At 39.5% G+C, this 18,841-nt stretch overlaps 1 protein-coding gene across 1 annotated transcript in view; it reads right to left on the bottom strand.

Moving 5' to 3' along the window:
* The window catches only part of KIAA1522 (KIAA1522 ortholog), a 107,704-nt gene extending 98,297 nt beyond the window's left edge, over positions 1-9,407 (bottom strand). The window contains exon 1 of the mRNA XM_053707272.1: positions 8,857-9,407. Within this exon, the coding sequence (XP_053563247.1) occupies positions 8,857-9,031 (175 nt within the window). The 5' untranslated portion in view covers positions 9,032-9,407. The remainder of the gene's footprint in view (positions 1-8,856) is intronic.
* Between the last annotated feature and the right edge of the window lie 9,434 nt (positions 9,408-18,841).

Below are 18,841 nucleotides of genomic sequence, written 5' to 3'. Positions count from 1 at the left end.
GCATATAGGTACCAGTGTTAGAAAAAAAAGATAGACCTTATTAAAACACACATACCCTAAATATTCCTTACCTAATTTCCAACCAAATCTTTTTTTTTCTGCCTCATCACAACCATATGGTCCTCCCTCTTTAATCTCCTACCTACCTTCCATCCACGGTTCCCTCCTTAAAGGGACACTGTACCCAAAAAATTTCTTTTGTGATTCAGTTAGAGCATGCAATTTTAAGCAACTTTCTAATTTACTCCTATTATCAATTTTTCTTCGTTCTCTTGCTATCTTTATATGAAAAAGAAGGCATCTAAGCTTTTTTCTTGGTTCAGCACTACGGACAGCAGTTTTTGATTGGTCGATGAATTTATCCACCAATCAGCAAGGACAACCTAGGTTGTTCACCAAAAATGGGCCGGCATCTAAACTTACATTCTTGCGTTTCAAATAAAGATACCAAGAGAATAAAGAACATTTGATAATAGGAGTAAATTAGAAAGTTGCTTAAAATTGCATGCTCTATCTGAATCACGAAAGAAAATTTTTGGGTACAGTGTCCCTTTAACCAATAAGAACTGAAGATAGGTATACAGGTGGCCCTCGTTTTACAACGGTTCAATTTACACCGTTTCAGAATAACAACCTTTTTTTCCAGTCATGTGACTGCTATTGAAAAGCATTGAGAAGCAGTGCATTTATTAAAATAGCCAGTAGGTGGAGCCAAGCAAGCTGAAATTAATCAGTTTAACCAGACCTGAGCTATCAAGCAGATTTAAAAGGAACAAGATCTTCCTGTCTATAAATCAGTCTAGATTGGAATGCATAGAAAGAACTGTTTGCAAAAAAATGCAAGTGAAGTCTGTGTTGTGTGATTATTTTTTTAGGTTTATAATGCTGTTTAGCAAATGTTTTTGCTCTTTTAACTTAGTTTAATTATATATTTTGTGTTTTGTGATTATTTTATTAGGTTTATAATGCTGTTTAGCATTTAAAGTCTTCATTTCAAAGCTTTAAAAATAATGTATTAGGTGTTACTTATAGCAATTTTGAGAGGGGTCTGGAACCTAACTCCCTCACTTCCCATTGACTTACATTATAAACTGGGTTTCAATTTACAACTGTTTCGATTTACAACCATTCCTTCTGGAACCTAACCCCGGCGTAAACTGAGGGCTACCTGTACACAGTTTTATAACTGAATCCACCCACTCTCCTAATTAATCAATGACTGGATTATGACCTAGCCCATTGTTTCCATATAATCATCTACACTAATATGAAACTGGTTTACTTATCAGAAGCAACTATGGGAAGCCAGCTCGACTATAACATGGGTAAGTTTATTTTAAAATCACTGTATTTGGGTGAACTGTGTAATAGTCAACCACCAATATAAACCTATTCCCACTGGATATGAAAAGACTAATGGGATCAACAACGTCTATTCATACACTCTCAAAGGAACAGCAACTTCTAAAAGAGCTATGAACAATGCAGCCCTTATAAAATCAGATGTACCACTAACTTGACGTTTGACACCATTGGCAACACCCATTAAATCTCACTCTTCATTTGCTGCCAATGGATGTAAACTGGTTGTCTATCCTCCATCATTCTCTTTCCAAGGTGCCCAGTCAAGGTTATTTTACATAGAAAGCACAAGATAAAATCATGGCAGCACTTCAATGTACAACAGTCATTTTATAATAAACACAAAACATCCCACTGATATATTTGGGTCTTTTACTGACACAAGGTTTTGACCAGTAGATGCCCTACTCTCAAAGGCCCCATTTTTATCAAGATTATGAAGATCTTGCATTGAGAGGTCATCAGACCTAGTTGCAAGCTTTGCCTTGTTAACTTACATCCTGAAACATTCCATATTGTGTGCTTATTCTTGCTTCCAATTACTCAATTACAGCCCAATGAACTTTACTAAATGTCATGCTACAAATCTGTTATATCAGCAGCCACCACATAATCTGGCCTGTTAGTAGGTATTAAAGAATGGAGTTAGGAAACTCTCTATTCTGTAACAATGCAATGACACATGGCCGACCAGAAAAATACATTCAGATTATACAGAACAGGAGCCACAATTTAGAAGAAAAAAAAACAACTAAAAAAATGAACCTTCTGGTGTTATGGGTATGGCTTGCCAGGTAACTGCTCAGACCTATGTCGCCATTACTGACATCACTGTGAATAACCCTGTTTGCGTGTGACAAGTACTTTGTTTTATGCACAATTGCCAACCTTCTCCCTTCATGATCCTTGGCACTCTCACTCTGTGCCTGCAACAGCCAATATTATACGGTTGTTGAATCTCACTTGCATAACTCTCACAGTCAATTTTATCAGTCCAATGTACACAGCTGATGTGTTTTGTATGAACACCATCCTTCATCAGAGGTAAGTAACCTTAGTTTGTGTGTGTCAGCAATCACTTGGGCTTCAAAAAGCTTATTTACTTATTTTTATTGCACACTGCCCTGTTTTTTTTCCTAAATATAAATAAAAATGCATTTAAAAAAAAAAAAAAATGATGTTACCCTCACAACAAAACAAAATAAATAAAAAATATGGACCATTCAGTCAACAGTCCTTTGTTCGGCTTGGTTTTTTACCTTACTTGCTTTTCTGGTACTAACCACGATCATTGTTTGGATTTACTGACAAGCTACCTACCCTGCCTTCAGCTATTGTCCCTTTGGTACTTCACTTCCCAGATTAAAAGGGACACTACATACCATGTAATTACAAGATATTTCCGTTGTCTTGCTATAGAATAACAGATCACCCAAGTGTTAACATTTTCAAAACAATTTAAGACCTTGTTTGCTGCAATTGTTTTTCAATGGCCAAACTCACACTACTTGGTTTATTTGTAGGAGCTAATCCTAAATTGCCACTGCAGTAGCCAAGGCTAGCTATGGTTATTATAGTATGAAAAAAATGAACTGGTTTTCAATTTGCTATCTGATAACCTCCCCCGAGGACAATTACTGAAGATATGTAGCAGTGTTAGCCTTTAGTTCTGAAAATTAGAAAAGCCAAATTTTACAAAAAATATGTGAAAGGGGGCAAAATAAATAATTAACCATTTATCCCAAAGTTGTTTTATGATGCATAATTAATTTTATATTACAATCTCAATGTTTTTACCGGCCCTTTAATCTGACCACTTGTCCTATTCTGCAAGCCAATTTGGCTACCACCAGTCCCAGACTTGTGCTTACCTATAGTCACTACTGGTAAGTCCTGTATTCAGTCTTACAAGATCTGCAACTATCTCACCTGTTCCATGTGGCATCACTCTCTACCTATTCCAAATATCCACACGGCCACTTTATCATGTCAATTCCAGAATCACCTGTGGTCATCACCATTACTGGACCAGTGTGTAGACTACCAACTCCAACTGTGCCGTTAATCTCTACGGAGAGTTAGCTTCATAACTGGCTACCATACACCACCTGCCTGTGAACTCAGCCACATTCCACTATCTAATGCTAATAGGCTTTAAATTCTTGCATTCTCCTTCTATTGAAGTGACGCTTCTCAACATTCAAGGTCATCAGATAAAATGTAGCATGACTCAAGGCCTCCAACAAGTGGTCTATTCCAGCTGCATCATCTTCAGAACCTACCTCGTCCTACATCAAATTAAACATTCTCTAATACTCTACACTGAATGTTATACTGCATATTAAGCTACACACACATATAAAGTACACATACAATCTAAGAAATTCAATGGCAGTATTCTCAATAAAACCTTAAAGGGACATTGCACTCCCCTTTAATGTGTTCCTAATAGTCCATTTTATCTGCTGGAGTGATTTTAATGGTTTGCAAGCCATTTATTTACCTTTATTTGAATGGATAGTTTTGCCATTTCTATCCCCACCTATACTGAAAATATAAGTAATAAATGTATTTTCTATAGCACAGATTAATCTGCTAGTGGGGGGGGGGGGGTAATGAGGGAGATCGAGATTTTATATGTATAATAGCTAGCTGTGTTTATTCACCCTCATAATCAGCATTTCAATGTCTAACATAAATAACATTAGCAGGTCTGCTTTACTGACAGGCTCAGCCCACTCTTATGGTCATGTCCTAGAGAACAACAAGCAATGGTTTAGAGCAAAACTGCTATTTCAAATACAAAAATAAACGAAGAAAATGTCCAATACATATCTGCAGCAAGTATAACAAATCAGTTGGAACACATTAAGGTAATCAAATTTTATAGTACAGTACCCCTTTAAAAGCATGGAAAGTATGACTTTACACTCCCATTACAGATAATTTAATAATATAATACAGAGCTGTTAAACTTAAAGGGACAGTAAACACTAAATAAATGCTACATAGACTGAAACATAAAAAAAAAAAGATTAGTCTAAGAATAACATGTAGATTTATGTTTTAAAGTATAATTAGCTGTTTAAAGGTTGGCAAAATAAGCTTAAAGTTTTAGTGTCTATACAACAATGGGAGCTACCATGTTGTAACTTAGGTTACCTTATCTGTTGTGGTTATAAATAGGTCACTAGAGTGTGCAGCCAATGGCTGAGTGGAATATAACAGTGCTCTGCATTCCCATTTCTAACAGGAACCTTAAAACTCACAATTTCAGAATGGAATTACAGGCAAAGTGGACAAAATAAATAATGAGGTTTTTTTTTTTATATATATGCGATTTGTCATTTTATATTACCATATCAATAAGTGTTTAAATTCCCTTTGAATTGACGTTGTACACTAGATTTTTCTTTGCAAAAATCTTTTGTAGATTATACATTTATATAGCCCATCTGGTAGTGTTTTTGTAAAAATGTATAGTTTTGCTTATTTTTTAATAACATTGTGCTGATTTTCAGACTCCTAACCAAGCCCTACAGTGTCAGATGTATACGCGCGTTTACAGACTCCTGCTGGCTCCTGTTTCTGTTATCTGTCTTTTCTTATGCAGGGAAGGGTTTGCTCTTCTTCTTTTCCCAGACCCTTTCACTGGGTGTCCCAGACTACCTCCTAAACAATGCTAAACTAAGAGCTTCTAAGTAAGTATTTAAAAGGTTTTATACTGGATTTTTAGATCAGTATCTGTGCATATTATTCTTAATAGTAGTGTCTATTACATGCAGTTATATGAAAATTGGTGTATACGGTTCCCTTTAAAGGGACATTAAAAACTTTGAGATTGTAATATAAAATGTTTAGTCATGCATAGAAAAAAAAATACAATATATGTTCATTGTGTTTTTGGCCCCTCTTCTGAAAATTATGTTGGTCTAATTCATTGCAGCCTTTACAAGCCTAATCTTGCTACCCTCAAAGCAGAGCATGCTGTTATCTGAAATGTCATAGCAGAAAATACAGCATATCTGCAGAAACAGCGTGCAAAGCTGCTCCACATCAGGCTGTTCTCTTCAAACAGCGCTGTGCTCTGGCTGCACTGTGTAAGTTTTCCTTAACACAGTTCAACCAGAGCAAAGTGCTGCTTGAAGAGAATAGTCCAATACAGAGCAGCGCTGCAAAGACTGGCTCTCAGGGATTTTTCAACCTCACCCCCTAGTCTTTTCCAATCTGCAGAGCTGTAACTCCTGAATCATAGACGTTCTTGTGAGCAATGCATCTTTTTTATTACTTCAGTTTTACCTTAGAATTATGTGATGTTAGGCCAAGAGCAAAGGAAACACATTTATGTTGCCTTTTTTTCCTTGCAGCTAATTTGCAATGCAATTTTTAACTGCTGCAATATATATATATATATATATATATTTTAATTTAAAAATTGCTTTATTCTCCAGTTAATCAACACTCTGCAATTGAGCTGGTGCCTTAGTGTAACCGCCTAATTTAAAAATTTATTTTATTCCAAAATGAGCTGTAGAAAATGTTTTGCTAAAAAAAAAAAATCTCATTGCAAAAAAAGTTCTGCCTCTGAGATTGCTAAAGATCTATCCCTAATTGGTCACATCAAAGATGATACAATAAAATACTGCAAAACAACACAAGCTTTGCTAACAAAAACAAAGAGTGGCATCTCTTATTTACTCCAGTAACAAGTATGGATTGATTACTTCAAATATACTATGTCAATTTATTTCAGTACTCCAGGAAATCTTGTAAATTACAAGGTGTTATATTCCTTTAAACTCTGGCATTAACATAAAAAAAACAATATAGTTATCTTTTATGGCCCCCTTTAGACTATTTTATTATTTTAGCAATCTATATACCAGATTACATTAAAATAAGCAGGTATAGAAAATAAAATTTCTAAAAAAGGGGTTAAAGCTGAATTATGTATTGGCTTTTAAACAAATGTGGCAAATCCTACTCTGTGTGAAGGTATCTACACTATTATTTAAACTATCTACATTATGAATGCTGACATAATTTCCCTGAGATTCCAACTGTTTTTATGGTGACATCCAATGGCAAACGTGGCCATCCTGCCTCTGATTGTCCTCACAGAAATACATTTACACACCATCCCTGCATGGTAACTACATGCACACATTTCATTTATATCCATTCACTTCCATGTACACTACTTGTTACCCAGTGTGCATGCACACATAACTCTATAGAATATACACAATAACCACAACACTATACTCTGAAAATAGCATAATCCATTTAAAAGGTAATAAAATTCCACACAATAGAGTCAGATACATACATCTACAGCAAACAGTTTGAGGCTTAATTTATCTATTGCAAAATGTATTAAACGGACATAAAAGTGCAAAAAGAAAATGCTCTTATATGTTAGATAATTTTATCATTGCACTATTGGTTGCATATAACTGTGTTTAACCCCTGCAAAGTGCAGAACACACTACTGGGAGTGAGCTGAAAACATCTGGTGAGCCAATGACAAGAGACAAATGTGTGTAGCCATAAATTACCCGCAAGCATTGCTGCTGAGGATATGTAAATATTATTTTCGACAAAAGATACCAAGAGAACAAAGTAAATTTGCCAATAGATGTGAATGTAAAAGTGCCTTAAAGTAACATACTCTGTTAGAATATCACGAGTCTAATTTTGACATTCGTATCCCTTTTAATATGTATCCAAAACATAAAATACTGCAAATAATTATCTGAGGCTCATTTCATTTGACTGTAATAAAGAATAAATTATGTATGAACACAATAGGTCCGTGTTATGTTTTCCTTGTTTCTACCATAAACACAAGCAAGTTGTAGCTGAGTCAGAGACAGAGATCTCACCCACACAGAAACCCCAAACAACTATAAATATACATCATAATATTTATCAGGAGTAACATGTTTTTGACTGCTAGGGCCTTATACATTATAAAAAAATAATTAGCTACCAGATATTTTTTTAGGAGCCTGAGCTATATGGCTTCCATTAATTTTGCCACCTATGTTGTAAACATTACAAGTAACTGTAGCATTAAGTGAACACATTACACAAATCCAGTGTGAACACATAACTATCTCAAAGTTTCTACAACCCTTTAAACTATGACCCAAAGATGGCTAAACACACAATGATACAACTTTATCACAAGTGTTGGAATCTCTCTTATATAAAAAGCAAGGATTACTGCAGATGTGACCTGTGATACCACATGGAAACACCCAGCATGTGACACAATGTTCAGAGAAACAGGGTGTGTATCATATACAGGACAGGAAGGAAAGTGTGTATGTGATGTTAGACGGTTTAGGAACTATCCGGCACAATTACAAAAATTCCTATTTGCATTAATCCAGTATGAGAAAGCACACACATATGTATGGCAATCTAAACATGTCTACCTATATACATGCATATACTAAACTATACAAAGTTGTATGTTGTAAGCACAGCTGTTATAACCCAAAGGCCATGCACACAGTTATCAAACTGCCATCCTGTCAGTGAAATCAGTATTAACAGTATGTCACATTTCATTGAACAGTAGGCACAGTCAGTGCACATTGTACACTATACAGAAACTACCAATAATTATTGCAATGCACATTGTTTCTGCATTCCTGCATACACTCTTGAAATGTAGTAATGAATAATTGAACATGAATATGCGTGATAACCACAAGGGACACTCAAGGGAAATGCAGAATGTAACATATAAAGGTTGATTATAAAAAGAAGGGCACCTTCATGACCAGTCTGTCTGCATCACACAGGTTTATAGGTATAGAAGAGGATTGTATGTAACACTAATTTACTAAATATAAAGGGATACTATTATGTTAGAGATTATTATGCCATTTGTTGTGGCTACTTACTAAAGAATTTTACAAAAAGTCACAATCTAATAACTCCATAACAACTAGCACTATGCAAGCAGGGCAGTTTTGTGGAAAAGTGGCATATAACAGCTGCTAAGTAAAAAAAATGTGTATATAATTATTGAGGGGAATCTGTGGAGTGTAGCATACGTTCTGTTGGCAAAGATTTATGTGTCCTAAGAACTAAAGGGGGTGGCATTTACTATATGCTGGGCACAACTGACACATCTGCATGTAGTAAACAATTTGATGAAATGTTGACTTGTGAACTACCACTGTTCCTAAACGAGTAAGCAAGCAACAGACAATCTTACACAATAGTATATAAAAGACAAGTAGCACAGAAAGATCTTGTCCAGAGAAAGCACAAACACATTATTGACAAACTCAGCGTACAGAACAATTATTAGAGTACAAATCAGCAAGCATAACCCGTGACTGAGTGCAGAGCACCAGCTATATCTCAGCAAAGGAAAGTACAACATAGCCTGGCACAGAGGTATAAACCAGTACAGAGTGCCTGGGCAATGCCTGATAGCAACGTGCTCATGCACCTGCGGTGTCCGCCCCTCACCTTCACCCTCCTGCTTGGTCTCTGGTTTCTTCTTCCTGCGCCCTCTGAGCCAGCTGAGTGCCCGCCGGAGGGTGCCCGCCTTGCGCTTTTTCTTTTTCTTTAGCTCCGCGGTGCCCGAGCCTGACACAGGGGGCAAGGGGTCAGTATCCGTGGGGAGGGCGGTTTCAGTTGACATGGTTCATACAGCGGGGGACATGGTGATCTCTCTTAGTTGTCCCCCGTGTCCCGGGCTGTCTCTCCGGGTGTCTCCCAGTACGGTCTCCCCCGGGCTCCTCCTTCTCCTCCCGGCCGCCGCTTCCGCATTCCAGCCCCGGGGGCGGAGCGCTGCACACCTGGGACACCGGGACATAGAGACCCGCATCGTCTGCATATGGTGTAGCTCGGGTTAGCCCATAGGGACGAAGCAAAGGGGCAGCAAACACCACATATATACACAAAACCCAGCACAAGGTGGTACTGGCAGTACTCAGGGCCCCCAACACCTGTCAAAATCGAAGCATGGTTTAGCACAGGGGTACCAGCCAGGGCCACTAGTTATCGTCAAAGTATTCAATCCCTCTCCCTAGTATCTAAGCTCTTGCAGTAAAGAACACTCGAGTAGCCAGGCTCATAGGCCATCTCTCCAAATAACAATGTAGAAAGTCACACCCATTAATATTTTATAAAGCCATAAAGAATATACGATTCATTTATATACAATGATTTGGCAATAAACAAAATAGATTGCTGAAGGCAGAAACGCAATGAGCTTCAGTCACTTATGGTAAGATTATGGTTTAATTCTACATAGGGGAGTGTATATTATTAACCCTTTTAGTCCCGGCTCCTCCCTCAGTAAACATGACCCGTTGTCATAACATTGGGTTTGCCTTAAAACCGCTTCCAGCTACAACCCAACAGGCTAGAAGAATAGAGCTATTGTCAGCAGGGGAAAGTGAGTCTAGCACAAGGCAAGGGGTCACAAACACGTACTTCACAATGCATTTTACACTGATTGCACAGATAGAGCCACATACACCAATATTGTCTCACTGCCCTCCCATTTCTATTCCGTTTTTAAATATATATATATATATACACACACACACATACATACATACATACATACATACCAGAGAGGGGGCACAAATATTTTATTGAATGGAAGACTGAGATTTTGTAAAGAAATCTCAATAATGAAAACAACACACACAATAGACTTCAAATGAGCAATGGTTTAGCAAAATATGCAACATTAGATATATTTGAATATTAAACATTCATATTCATGTATAATCTGAAGAATATCTATTTTTGATCACCCCAGAGAGGAAATAAGTGTAAAATCTTTAGAGAAGAGGAATAAATTATTTGTGGAATTATAGTGACAATGGTTTGAATGAGTTACTTGGCTGAACCTTCTACAGTATGTGAATCATAGGGGGAGAGATAGAGGAGTAGTGTTTGATAACAGCAAAATGTTTCACTATAGTACAGCAAAAACTTGGTGATGAGTTGGGTGAGTTTAAAATTACATTAAAGGGATACTAAACCCAATTTTTTTTCATTAATGATTCAGATAGAGCATGCAATTATAAGTAACTTTCTAACTTACATCTATTATCAACTTTTCTTCATTATATTGCTATCTTTATTTTAAAAGCAAGAATGTAAAGCTTAGGATCCAGCCCATTTTTGGTTCAGCACCTGGGCAGCGCTTTTTGATTGATGGCTTAATATTGCTACCAATAAGCAAGAGCTATCCAGGGTGCTGAACATAAAATGGGCTGGCTCCTAAGATTCACATTCCTGTTTTTCAAATAAAGATAGATAGTAAATTAGATAGTAAATTAGAAAGTTGCAAACATTTGGGTTTAGTATCCCTTTAATATCTAAAATGCACATCTAAAAAGGACCTCCTAAATATCTAAATAAACTACTGAACTGATTTTTTTAAAATATTCTCAATTTGTAGTGATGCATATTTAAAATTATGTATATACATTATAATATGTATTGTACTGGAAATAAAAATACTTGAATACCAGGATTTATAATGTAAGCTGTATTCAAACGTTGTTAGAGCATGTCATTTTAAAGGGACAGTCAACCATAGAATTGTTATTGTTTTAAAAGATAGATAATCCCTTTATTACCCAAACCCCCAGTTTTGCATAACCAACACAGTTATATTAATATACTTTTTACCTCTGTGATTACCTTGTATCTAGGAACCTTCTCCCAGCCCCCTGATCACATGACTGTGACTGTTTATTATCTATTGTCTTAAATTTAGCATTGTATTGTGCTACATCTTAAATAACTTTCTGTGCCTGAACACAGTGTTATCTATATAGCCCACGTGTACTTTCTGTCTCTTTGTGTTGAAAAGAGATTTAAAAAGCATGTGATAAGAGGCAGCCCTCAAAGGCTTAGAAATTAGCATATGAGCCTACCTATGTTTAGTTTAAACTAAGAATACCAAGAGAAAAAAGCAAATTTTATGATAAAAGTAAATTGGAAAGTCAATTAAAATTAAAAGTCCTATCGAATAATGAAAGTTTAATTTAGTCCTAGAACCAAACTCATATATATAAAAAATAGGGAGAGGAACCAATTTGAATAGCATAGTACATTAACAGATATGCAAATTAATGCTCACTGTGATTTTTTTAAAATTTTTTGTTTTTAAATTGTCAGGCTTACACTGTACCAGGTATTTGCCCTATAGCCAGTCTGGGCCTCCATAGTTATAAAAGTGAAAGCTTAAACAAATAAATGTCTTTATTTTTTTTTTAAAAAAGGCAAAGTCAAAGGCAAAAACTAAGTTAATTCCAGAGGGATAAATGCATAAAACACAGACATCTCTGTAATTGTTTTGGCTGATTTTGGAATTCTTAGTCCAATCAACCAATAGAAAAAACTTTCATTCTATTGGTTGATTGGACTAAGAATTAAAAAATCAACAATCAGAAATATATAAGGAGGTACCTCGCATTCAATCTTCAGTGAACAGCAGGGAACACATGAAGAAGGGTGGGATGGAAGAGAAAAGATGGAAGAAGACAGAAGACGAGGACTGCCAGCATGAAGAGGAGCACTGCACGAGTCAAGCTGGTGAGTACAAACTTTAGGGTTTAGCTTTAGGATTTCTTTTGGTGTGGGCTTTTTATTTTGAGGATAAGGGTTTTTCCCTTTTAGGTTTTTGTAGTTTAGGATTTTTTTCCCTTAAAGACCTGAAACACTTTAGGGCAATTTTCTACCAAATGCCATTTTCAAAGCAATCATTTTTTAGGTTAGGCATTTTTTTGTGCAGCAAAAGGGCTGTGAGCACTACCTTACCAAATGCCCTTCTATGGGCAATTCCCAACCAAATGCCATTTTCAGGGCAATCTTTTTTTTTTTTAGATTAGGGTTTTTTTAGGGCAGCAAAAGAGCTGTGGGCACTGCCCCACCAAATGCCATTCTAAGGGCAATGCCATACCAATGCCCTTTTCAGGGTAATTTTTTTTAAGGATAGGGTTTTTTTAGTTTAGGCTTTTTTGGGGGGGTACTTTTATTGTAGAATGGTTGTAGTATTTAGTTGAAAAAGAGCTTTGTCACTTTAGAGCAATTCCCTACAAAAAGCACTTCTAAGGGCTATTAGTACAGTCATTTTTAGTGTTAGTTTAGTTTTTTTTATTTTGGGGTGTTTTTATGTTGTTTTGTTTGTGTTTTTAGGGTTTTTTTCTGTAATGTTTGGTTTTATTTTTTTGTAAATTTAGTGTCTGTTATTATTTGTAACTCAGGGGTTTTTATTTTAGAGGTGGAGGGTGGTTAGATGTTAGGTAGTTAAGTAGTGTAGGGGTAGTTTGCATTCGGGGTTGTGGCGTTATAGGGGTTAATAGGTTAGGGTGCTTATTGTGTTGAGGTTTGTGGCATTGTAGGGGTTAATAGGTTAGGGGGTGTTTAGGTATTTAGGTTATGGCAGATTAGAGTTTAATAGTGTAGATTGCGCTTGGGGTGAGGGTACGTAAGGGGTTAATAGTTTATTTTAGTATTGAATTATATCCTATGTTAAATTGAAGGTCAAGTCTGGGTAACTCGCTCATGCCGTTCAGCAGCTGATTCTAAATTATGTTAACCTTCATTCATCAGTTTGCATACATTTGAATCCTACAGTAATTATTGTACCTTTTATTCATTCCCCGTTACACTTTCTTCATCCACCTGCCATCTTCCTTACATTGCTTGACAGCAATGTAAGAATCAATTGTCCAATGTCCATTTCCCCCCTGGGGCGTTCAGACCCTTTTTCGTAACGTCATCAATAAGTTATGCGCATGCGTTACTCCCTCAATAGCGTACTACATCTTTCATGCTCGTTCTATGTTTCACTTACGACCAGAAAATTTGACGCATGCGCGATTCGGGTGCACATACGCATGCGCAGTTTCTTTGTAATCTTGTGCACAAGCGTTTAACAAACGTAGAGAGCTTGTGGGACCGCTCGCTATGTCACTACTCAAGAATAAGGAAGTGGTTGAGGGGAGGAGTCCAACTGCAAACGGAGAGTATTATTATATATGATTTTTTTAACAAAAATGGAAAGAGAAATATAAACTTAGCGACTTGAATGCTATGTTATTTAACATCAATTTAAAATGATATGCATTGTCATGAATAATGCATATTATTTTAAATATTATATATAATTGAAAATGTAGCTATTTTTATTGTTATTTCTATTTATTTAAGCATACATATATAATTTAAATGATATGTTTATGTATTAAATAATAAAAAAATGAACAATCAAAAAACATAAATTATGCTTACCTGATCATTTCATTTCCATCGAGGGGAGGAGAGTCAACGGCTTCATTCATTACTGTTGGGAATTAAGAACCAGGCCACCAGGAGGAGGCAAAGACACCCTAGCCAAAGGCTTAAATACCTCCCCCACTTCCCTCATCCCCCAGTCATTCTCCCGGGGGGACAAGGAACAGTAGGAGAAATATAAGGGTATAAATGGTGCCAAAAGATAAATTAAATTTAGGTTCGCCCATCGGAGATACGGGCAGGAGCCGTGGACTCTCCTTCCCTTGATAGAAATGAAATTAGCAGGTAAGCATAATTAATGTTTTCCATCTAAAGTGGAGGAGAGTCCACGGCTTCATGCATTACTGTTGGGAACATATACCCAAACTCTAGAGCACACTGAATGAAACACGGAGGGTAAAAAGGTGGACCCTAATCTGAGGGCACCACAGCCTGCAAAACCTTTCTCCCAAAAACAGTTTCCGCAGAAGCAAAAACGTAAAATTTGTAAAACTTAGTAAAAGTGTGTAAGGAGGACCAGGTAGCCGCCTTACAAATTTGCTCCATAGAGGCCTCATTCTTGAAAGCTCAAGACAAAGCCACAGCTCTAGTTGAATGGAATGAGCCGTGATCCTCTGAGGAGGCTTATGTCCCGCTGTCTCATAGACCAAGCGAATCAAGCTCCTCAACCAAAAGGACAAAGAAGAGGCTTTCTGCCACTTGCGCTTCCCTGAATATACTACAAAAAAGAGCTGTAGACTGTCTGAAATCCTTCGTAGCCTAAAGATAGATCTACAGGGCACGAACCACATCCAGATTATGAAGTAACCTCTCCTTGGAAGAAGAAGGGTTGGGGCACAAGGAAGGAACCACTATTTCCTGATTGATGTTACGGTTAGACACCACCTTGGGAAGAAACCCCAAATGAGTGCTAAGCACCGCCTTATCCATGTGAAAAACTAGATAAGGAGGCTCACAATGCAATGCAGCCAGCTCAGATACTCTGCGTGCCGATGCAATGGCCAACAGGAAGAGAACCTTCCAGGACAGAATCTTAATGTCAATGGAATGCATAGACTCAAACGTAACCCTCTGCAATACCTTAAGGACCAAGTTTAAGCTCCATGGGGGAGCAGACTGTCTAAAGACAGGCCTAATTCTAGACAGAGCCTGAACAAAAGATTGGATGTCAGGAAACTCAGCGAGTCTCCTATGCAACAAGACCGATAATGCCGAACTCTGTCGGCAATACCCTTCTCCAAACCGTCTTGGAGAAAAGACAGAATCCTGGATACCTTCACCTTATGCCAATGATATCCATGCTTCTCACACCAGGACAAGTAAGTCCTCCACACCTTATGGTAGATGCGACGAGCGACTGGCTTCCTTGCCTGAATTAGAGTATCGATCACACTTTCAGAAAATCCTCTCTTGGCTAAGACTAGGCATTCAATCTCCACGCAATCAGCCTTAGAGAATCTAGATTTTGATGTTGAAAAGGGCCCTGTTCCAGCAGATCCCTGCGACATGGTAATCTCCACGGCGAAGAGGATGAAATCCCCACCAGATCCGCAAACCACGTTCTCCGCGGCCACGATGGAGCAATCAGAATGGCCGAGGCTCGATCCTGTTTGATGCGAGTCACTACACGAGGTAGAAGTGGTAACTGTGGGAAAATGTAAGCTAGGCTGAATCCCCAAGGCACCACCAAGGCATCTATCAGCTCTGCCTGCGGATCCCTGGACCTCGACCAATAACGGGGCGGCTTGCAATAGAGTCTGGACGCCTTGAGATCTATCTCTGGCGTCCCCTACTTGAGACAAATCTCCACAAACACTTCGGGGGGGAAGAGCCCATTCCCCTGGATGGAAGGATTGCCTGCTGAGAAAGTCCGCTTCCCAGTTGTCCACACCTGGAATGTGAATCACTGAGAGCGAGCAGTTGTGGGACTCCACCCACTCCAATATACGAGACACCTTCCTCATGGCTAGGGAGCTCCTCGTACCCCCCTGATGGTTGATGTAGGCCAACGAGGTTATGTTGTCAGTCTGGAATCTGATGAAGCTGAATGCCCCCAGTGGAGGCCATGCCTTCAGAGCATTGTAGATTGCTCGGAGTTCCAGAATATTTATCGGGATGAGAGACTTCTCCCGGGACTATTTTCCTTGTGCTATCCTGGCACCCCAAACAGCTCCCCATCCTGCTAGACTCACGTCCATGGTCAAAATCTCCCAGGACGGTCTCAAGAAGGATGTTCCCATGGACAGTTGCTCCAGACAGATCCACCAAGAAAGGGAAATCCGAGTCCGAGCATCCATGGATATCTGCTGTGACAGATCTGAATGATCGCCGTTCCACTGTTTTAACATGCACAATTGAAGAGGTCTGAGATTGAACCTGGCGAATGGAATGACGTCTATGCTGGAGACCATGAGTCCGATCACCTCCATACACTGAGCCACCGAGGGGCTTGAGGAGGACTGAAGTGCAAGACAAGATGACGCAATCTTCCAGCATCGATGGTCTGTAAGAAAAATCTTCATGGACATAGTCTATTATCGTGCCCAGGAACTCCACCCTGTTGCTGGGAACCAGGGATCTCTTTCCTGAGTTGATCTTCCAACCATGAGATTGGAGCAAAAGAAGAAGCGCCCTCGAATGATCCTCTGCGAGACTGAACAACGGCGTCTGGACTAGGATGTGATCCAGATAGGGCCCCACACCAATGCGTCTGGATCTGGCCTCCATCAGTAGCGCCCCCAGAACCTTCTTGAAGACTCTTGGTGCAATCGCCAGACCAAAGGGAAGGGCCACAAACTGGAAGTGTTGGTCCAGAAACACAAATCTTAGGAACTTGAAGTGGTCCCTGTGAATTGGCACATGAAGGTAAGCGTCCAAGTCTATAGTAGTCATGAACTGTCCCTCTTGAACTAGTGGCAGAATAGATCTGATCGTTTCCATTTTGAACAATGGAACACTCAGAAACTTGTTTAAACACTTCCAGAATCGGGCGGAACGTGCCCTCCTTCTTTGGAACCACAAAAAGATTTGAATAGTACCCTAGACCCCACTTTGCTTGGGGTACTGGTACAATAACACCTAGAGAGGAGAGATCTCTCACACATTCTAGAAAGGCATCTCTCTTTTCCGGTCTTAAAGACAGGTTTGACAGGAGGAATCTGCCCCTGGGCGGATGGGACCTGAACCCTATCCTGTAACCCTGTGCGACAACGTCCACAACCCAAGGATCCTGAACGTCCTGCAACCAGGCTTCTGAGAAGAGAGATAATCTGCCCCCTACTTGACCCGGAGACCGGTCGGGGGCCGCCCCTACATGACGATTTTGTCTCGGCGAGCTTCTTGCTCTGCTTAGACTTGTTCCAAGAATGAGCCGGTTTCCAAGTTCTCTTGGACTGGTCCGCTTTCGCGGCAGGCTGCTGGCGCTGGGCCTTGTCCGCACAAAAGGGATGACAGGTAGATCCTTTAGGTTTCGCTTCTTATCCCGCAGTAGGAAAGCACCCTTGCCTCCCGTAACCGTGGATATGATCGAATCCAATCCTGGACTGAACAGGATCTTTCCTTGAAAAGGCAGGGACAACAGCCTCGACTTAGAGGTCATGTCCGCAGACCAATACTTTAGCCACAGAGCCCTGCGAGCTAAAACAGAAAAACCTGACACCTTAGCGTTCAGGTGAATAATTTTCATATTGGCATCACATATGAAAGAATTGGTGATCTTCAGCGCCTTAATCTTATCCTGTATCTCGTCGATGGAAGTCTCCCCCTCGACCATTTCACACAGGGATTCACACCAATATATCGCAGCCCCGGCGACCGCGGCTACAACCGCTGCCGGCTGAAAAACAAACCCTGTATGTTGAAACATTTTTCTTAACATGTTTTTCAACTTTTTATCCATGGGCTCCTTAAACGACAAACTATCCTTGAGGGGAATAGTTGTCCGCTTCGCTAGTGTGGAAATAGCACCATCCACCTTAGGGACAGTACCCCACAGCTCAAGCTGAGAGTCCGGAATGGGGAACAGTTTCTTGATAATATTTGCCATCTTAATAGGAACCGGGAAGGCCTGAGGCACCACCCTGTCCTCATATACCTTATCAAGCTTAGGAATTGCAGGGTCCTCTGGGAGTTTCGGTTCCAGAACTTTCAGGGTAGCAAGCACTTGTTTCAGCAAAAAGTAAAAATTTTCCATCCTAAACCTAAAGTCTGGCTCCTCCGCAGCCGGAGGTTTAGATGCAAACCAGAAGGGGCCTCCTCTGAAGAATCGGAGAGGGCCTCGTCATGGTTTAACACCTCAGATATTTCCACAGGCATAGACAATCCCTGGGCCGGGCCGCCATGATACGCCCTACGCTTGCACTTAGCAGAACGTGGTAAGGAATGAATCACTTTCGATACCGCCGTTTGCAGTTGATTTGCAAAATCTGACGGCCAATGAATCTCTGCCCCGCAGCAGTAATGGTTGGACCCTGGGGCGCTGCATGTGCAATTGGAGATGGATGCAGGGCACACACCTCATGGGACGGGGAACCCTCAGAAGTGGACGGCTCAGTAGTACTAGACATCCGTTTGCTTTTAGATGTCATAACTTTATTAAGGCATGTGGAACATAGTTGAGCAGGCTGATCTACCATAACCTCCTTACAATAAACACAGGAATGAGACTTTGTTAAAGAGAGATTACCCTCTAACGCGTCAGAGTCCTCCATAGCTTGCGCCTTTATTATGGACTAGATTAACCTAATAAACAGGCACCTTTATACCTCCAATGGCCGGGGCACTCACCACCTCCTATGACCCACACTACAGAAACCTCTTCATCTCCTGCGCCGCTGATCAATAGAGGAAGAGAGATAGCCACACCCGGTCACATGGAATGGCCAGCAGGACCACCCCTGCCTAAGGAGAAAACACACCAAAAACGGCTGCGCCATACAAGTCACCTGAAAGTTCCACACATTACCAGAGCCTCATCCAGCACATGATGCAGCAATGACACAATAAACAATATCATGTATAAACCCCCACTGTTCAATAATCCCCTTTTCCAGGAATATTAACACTTGATTCTTAAAAAATAAAAGGCGTCACACTGAGACCCTGTCTTCCGTGTCATTATGTAATAAAAAATGAAACGCTCATACCAGAATCTACGCCGTGGAACAAGAACAAGTGTGACAGGTTA

Source organism: Bombina bombina, chromosome 3 (assembly GCF_027579735.1).
Source record: "Bombina bombina isolate aBomBom1 chromosome 3, aBomBom1.pri, whole genome shotgun sequence".
Lineage (NCBI taxonomy): Eukaryota > Metazoa > Chordata > Amphibia > Anura > Bombinatoridae > Bombina > Bombina bombina.
This window is presented reverse-complemented; position numbering and strand designations above follow the sequence as displayed.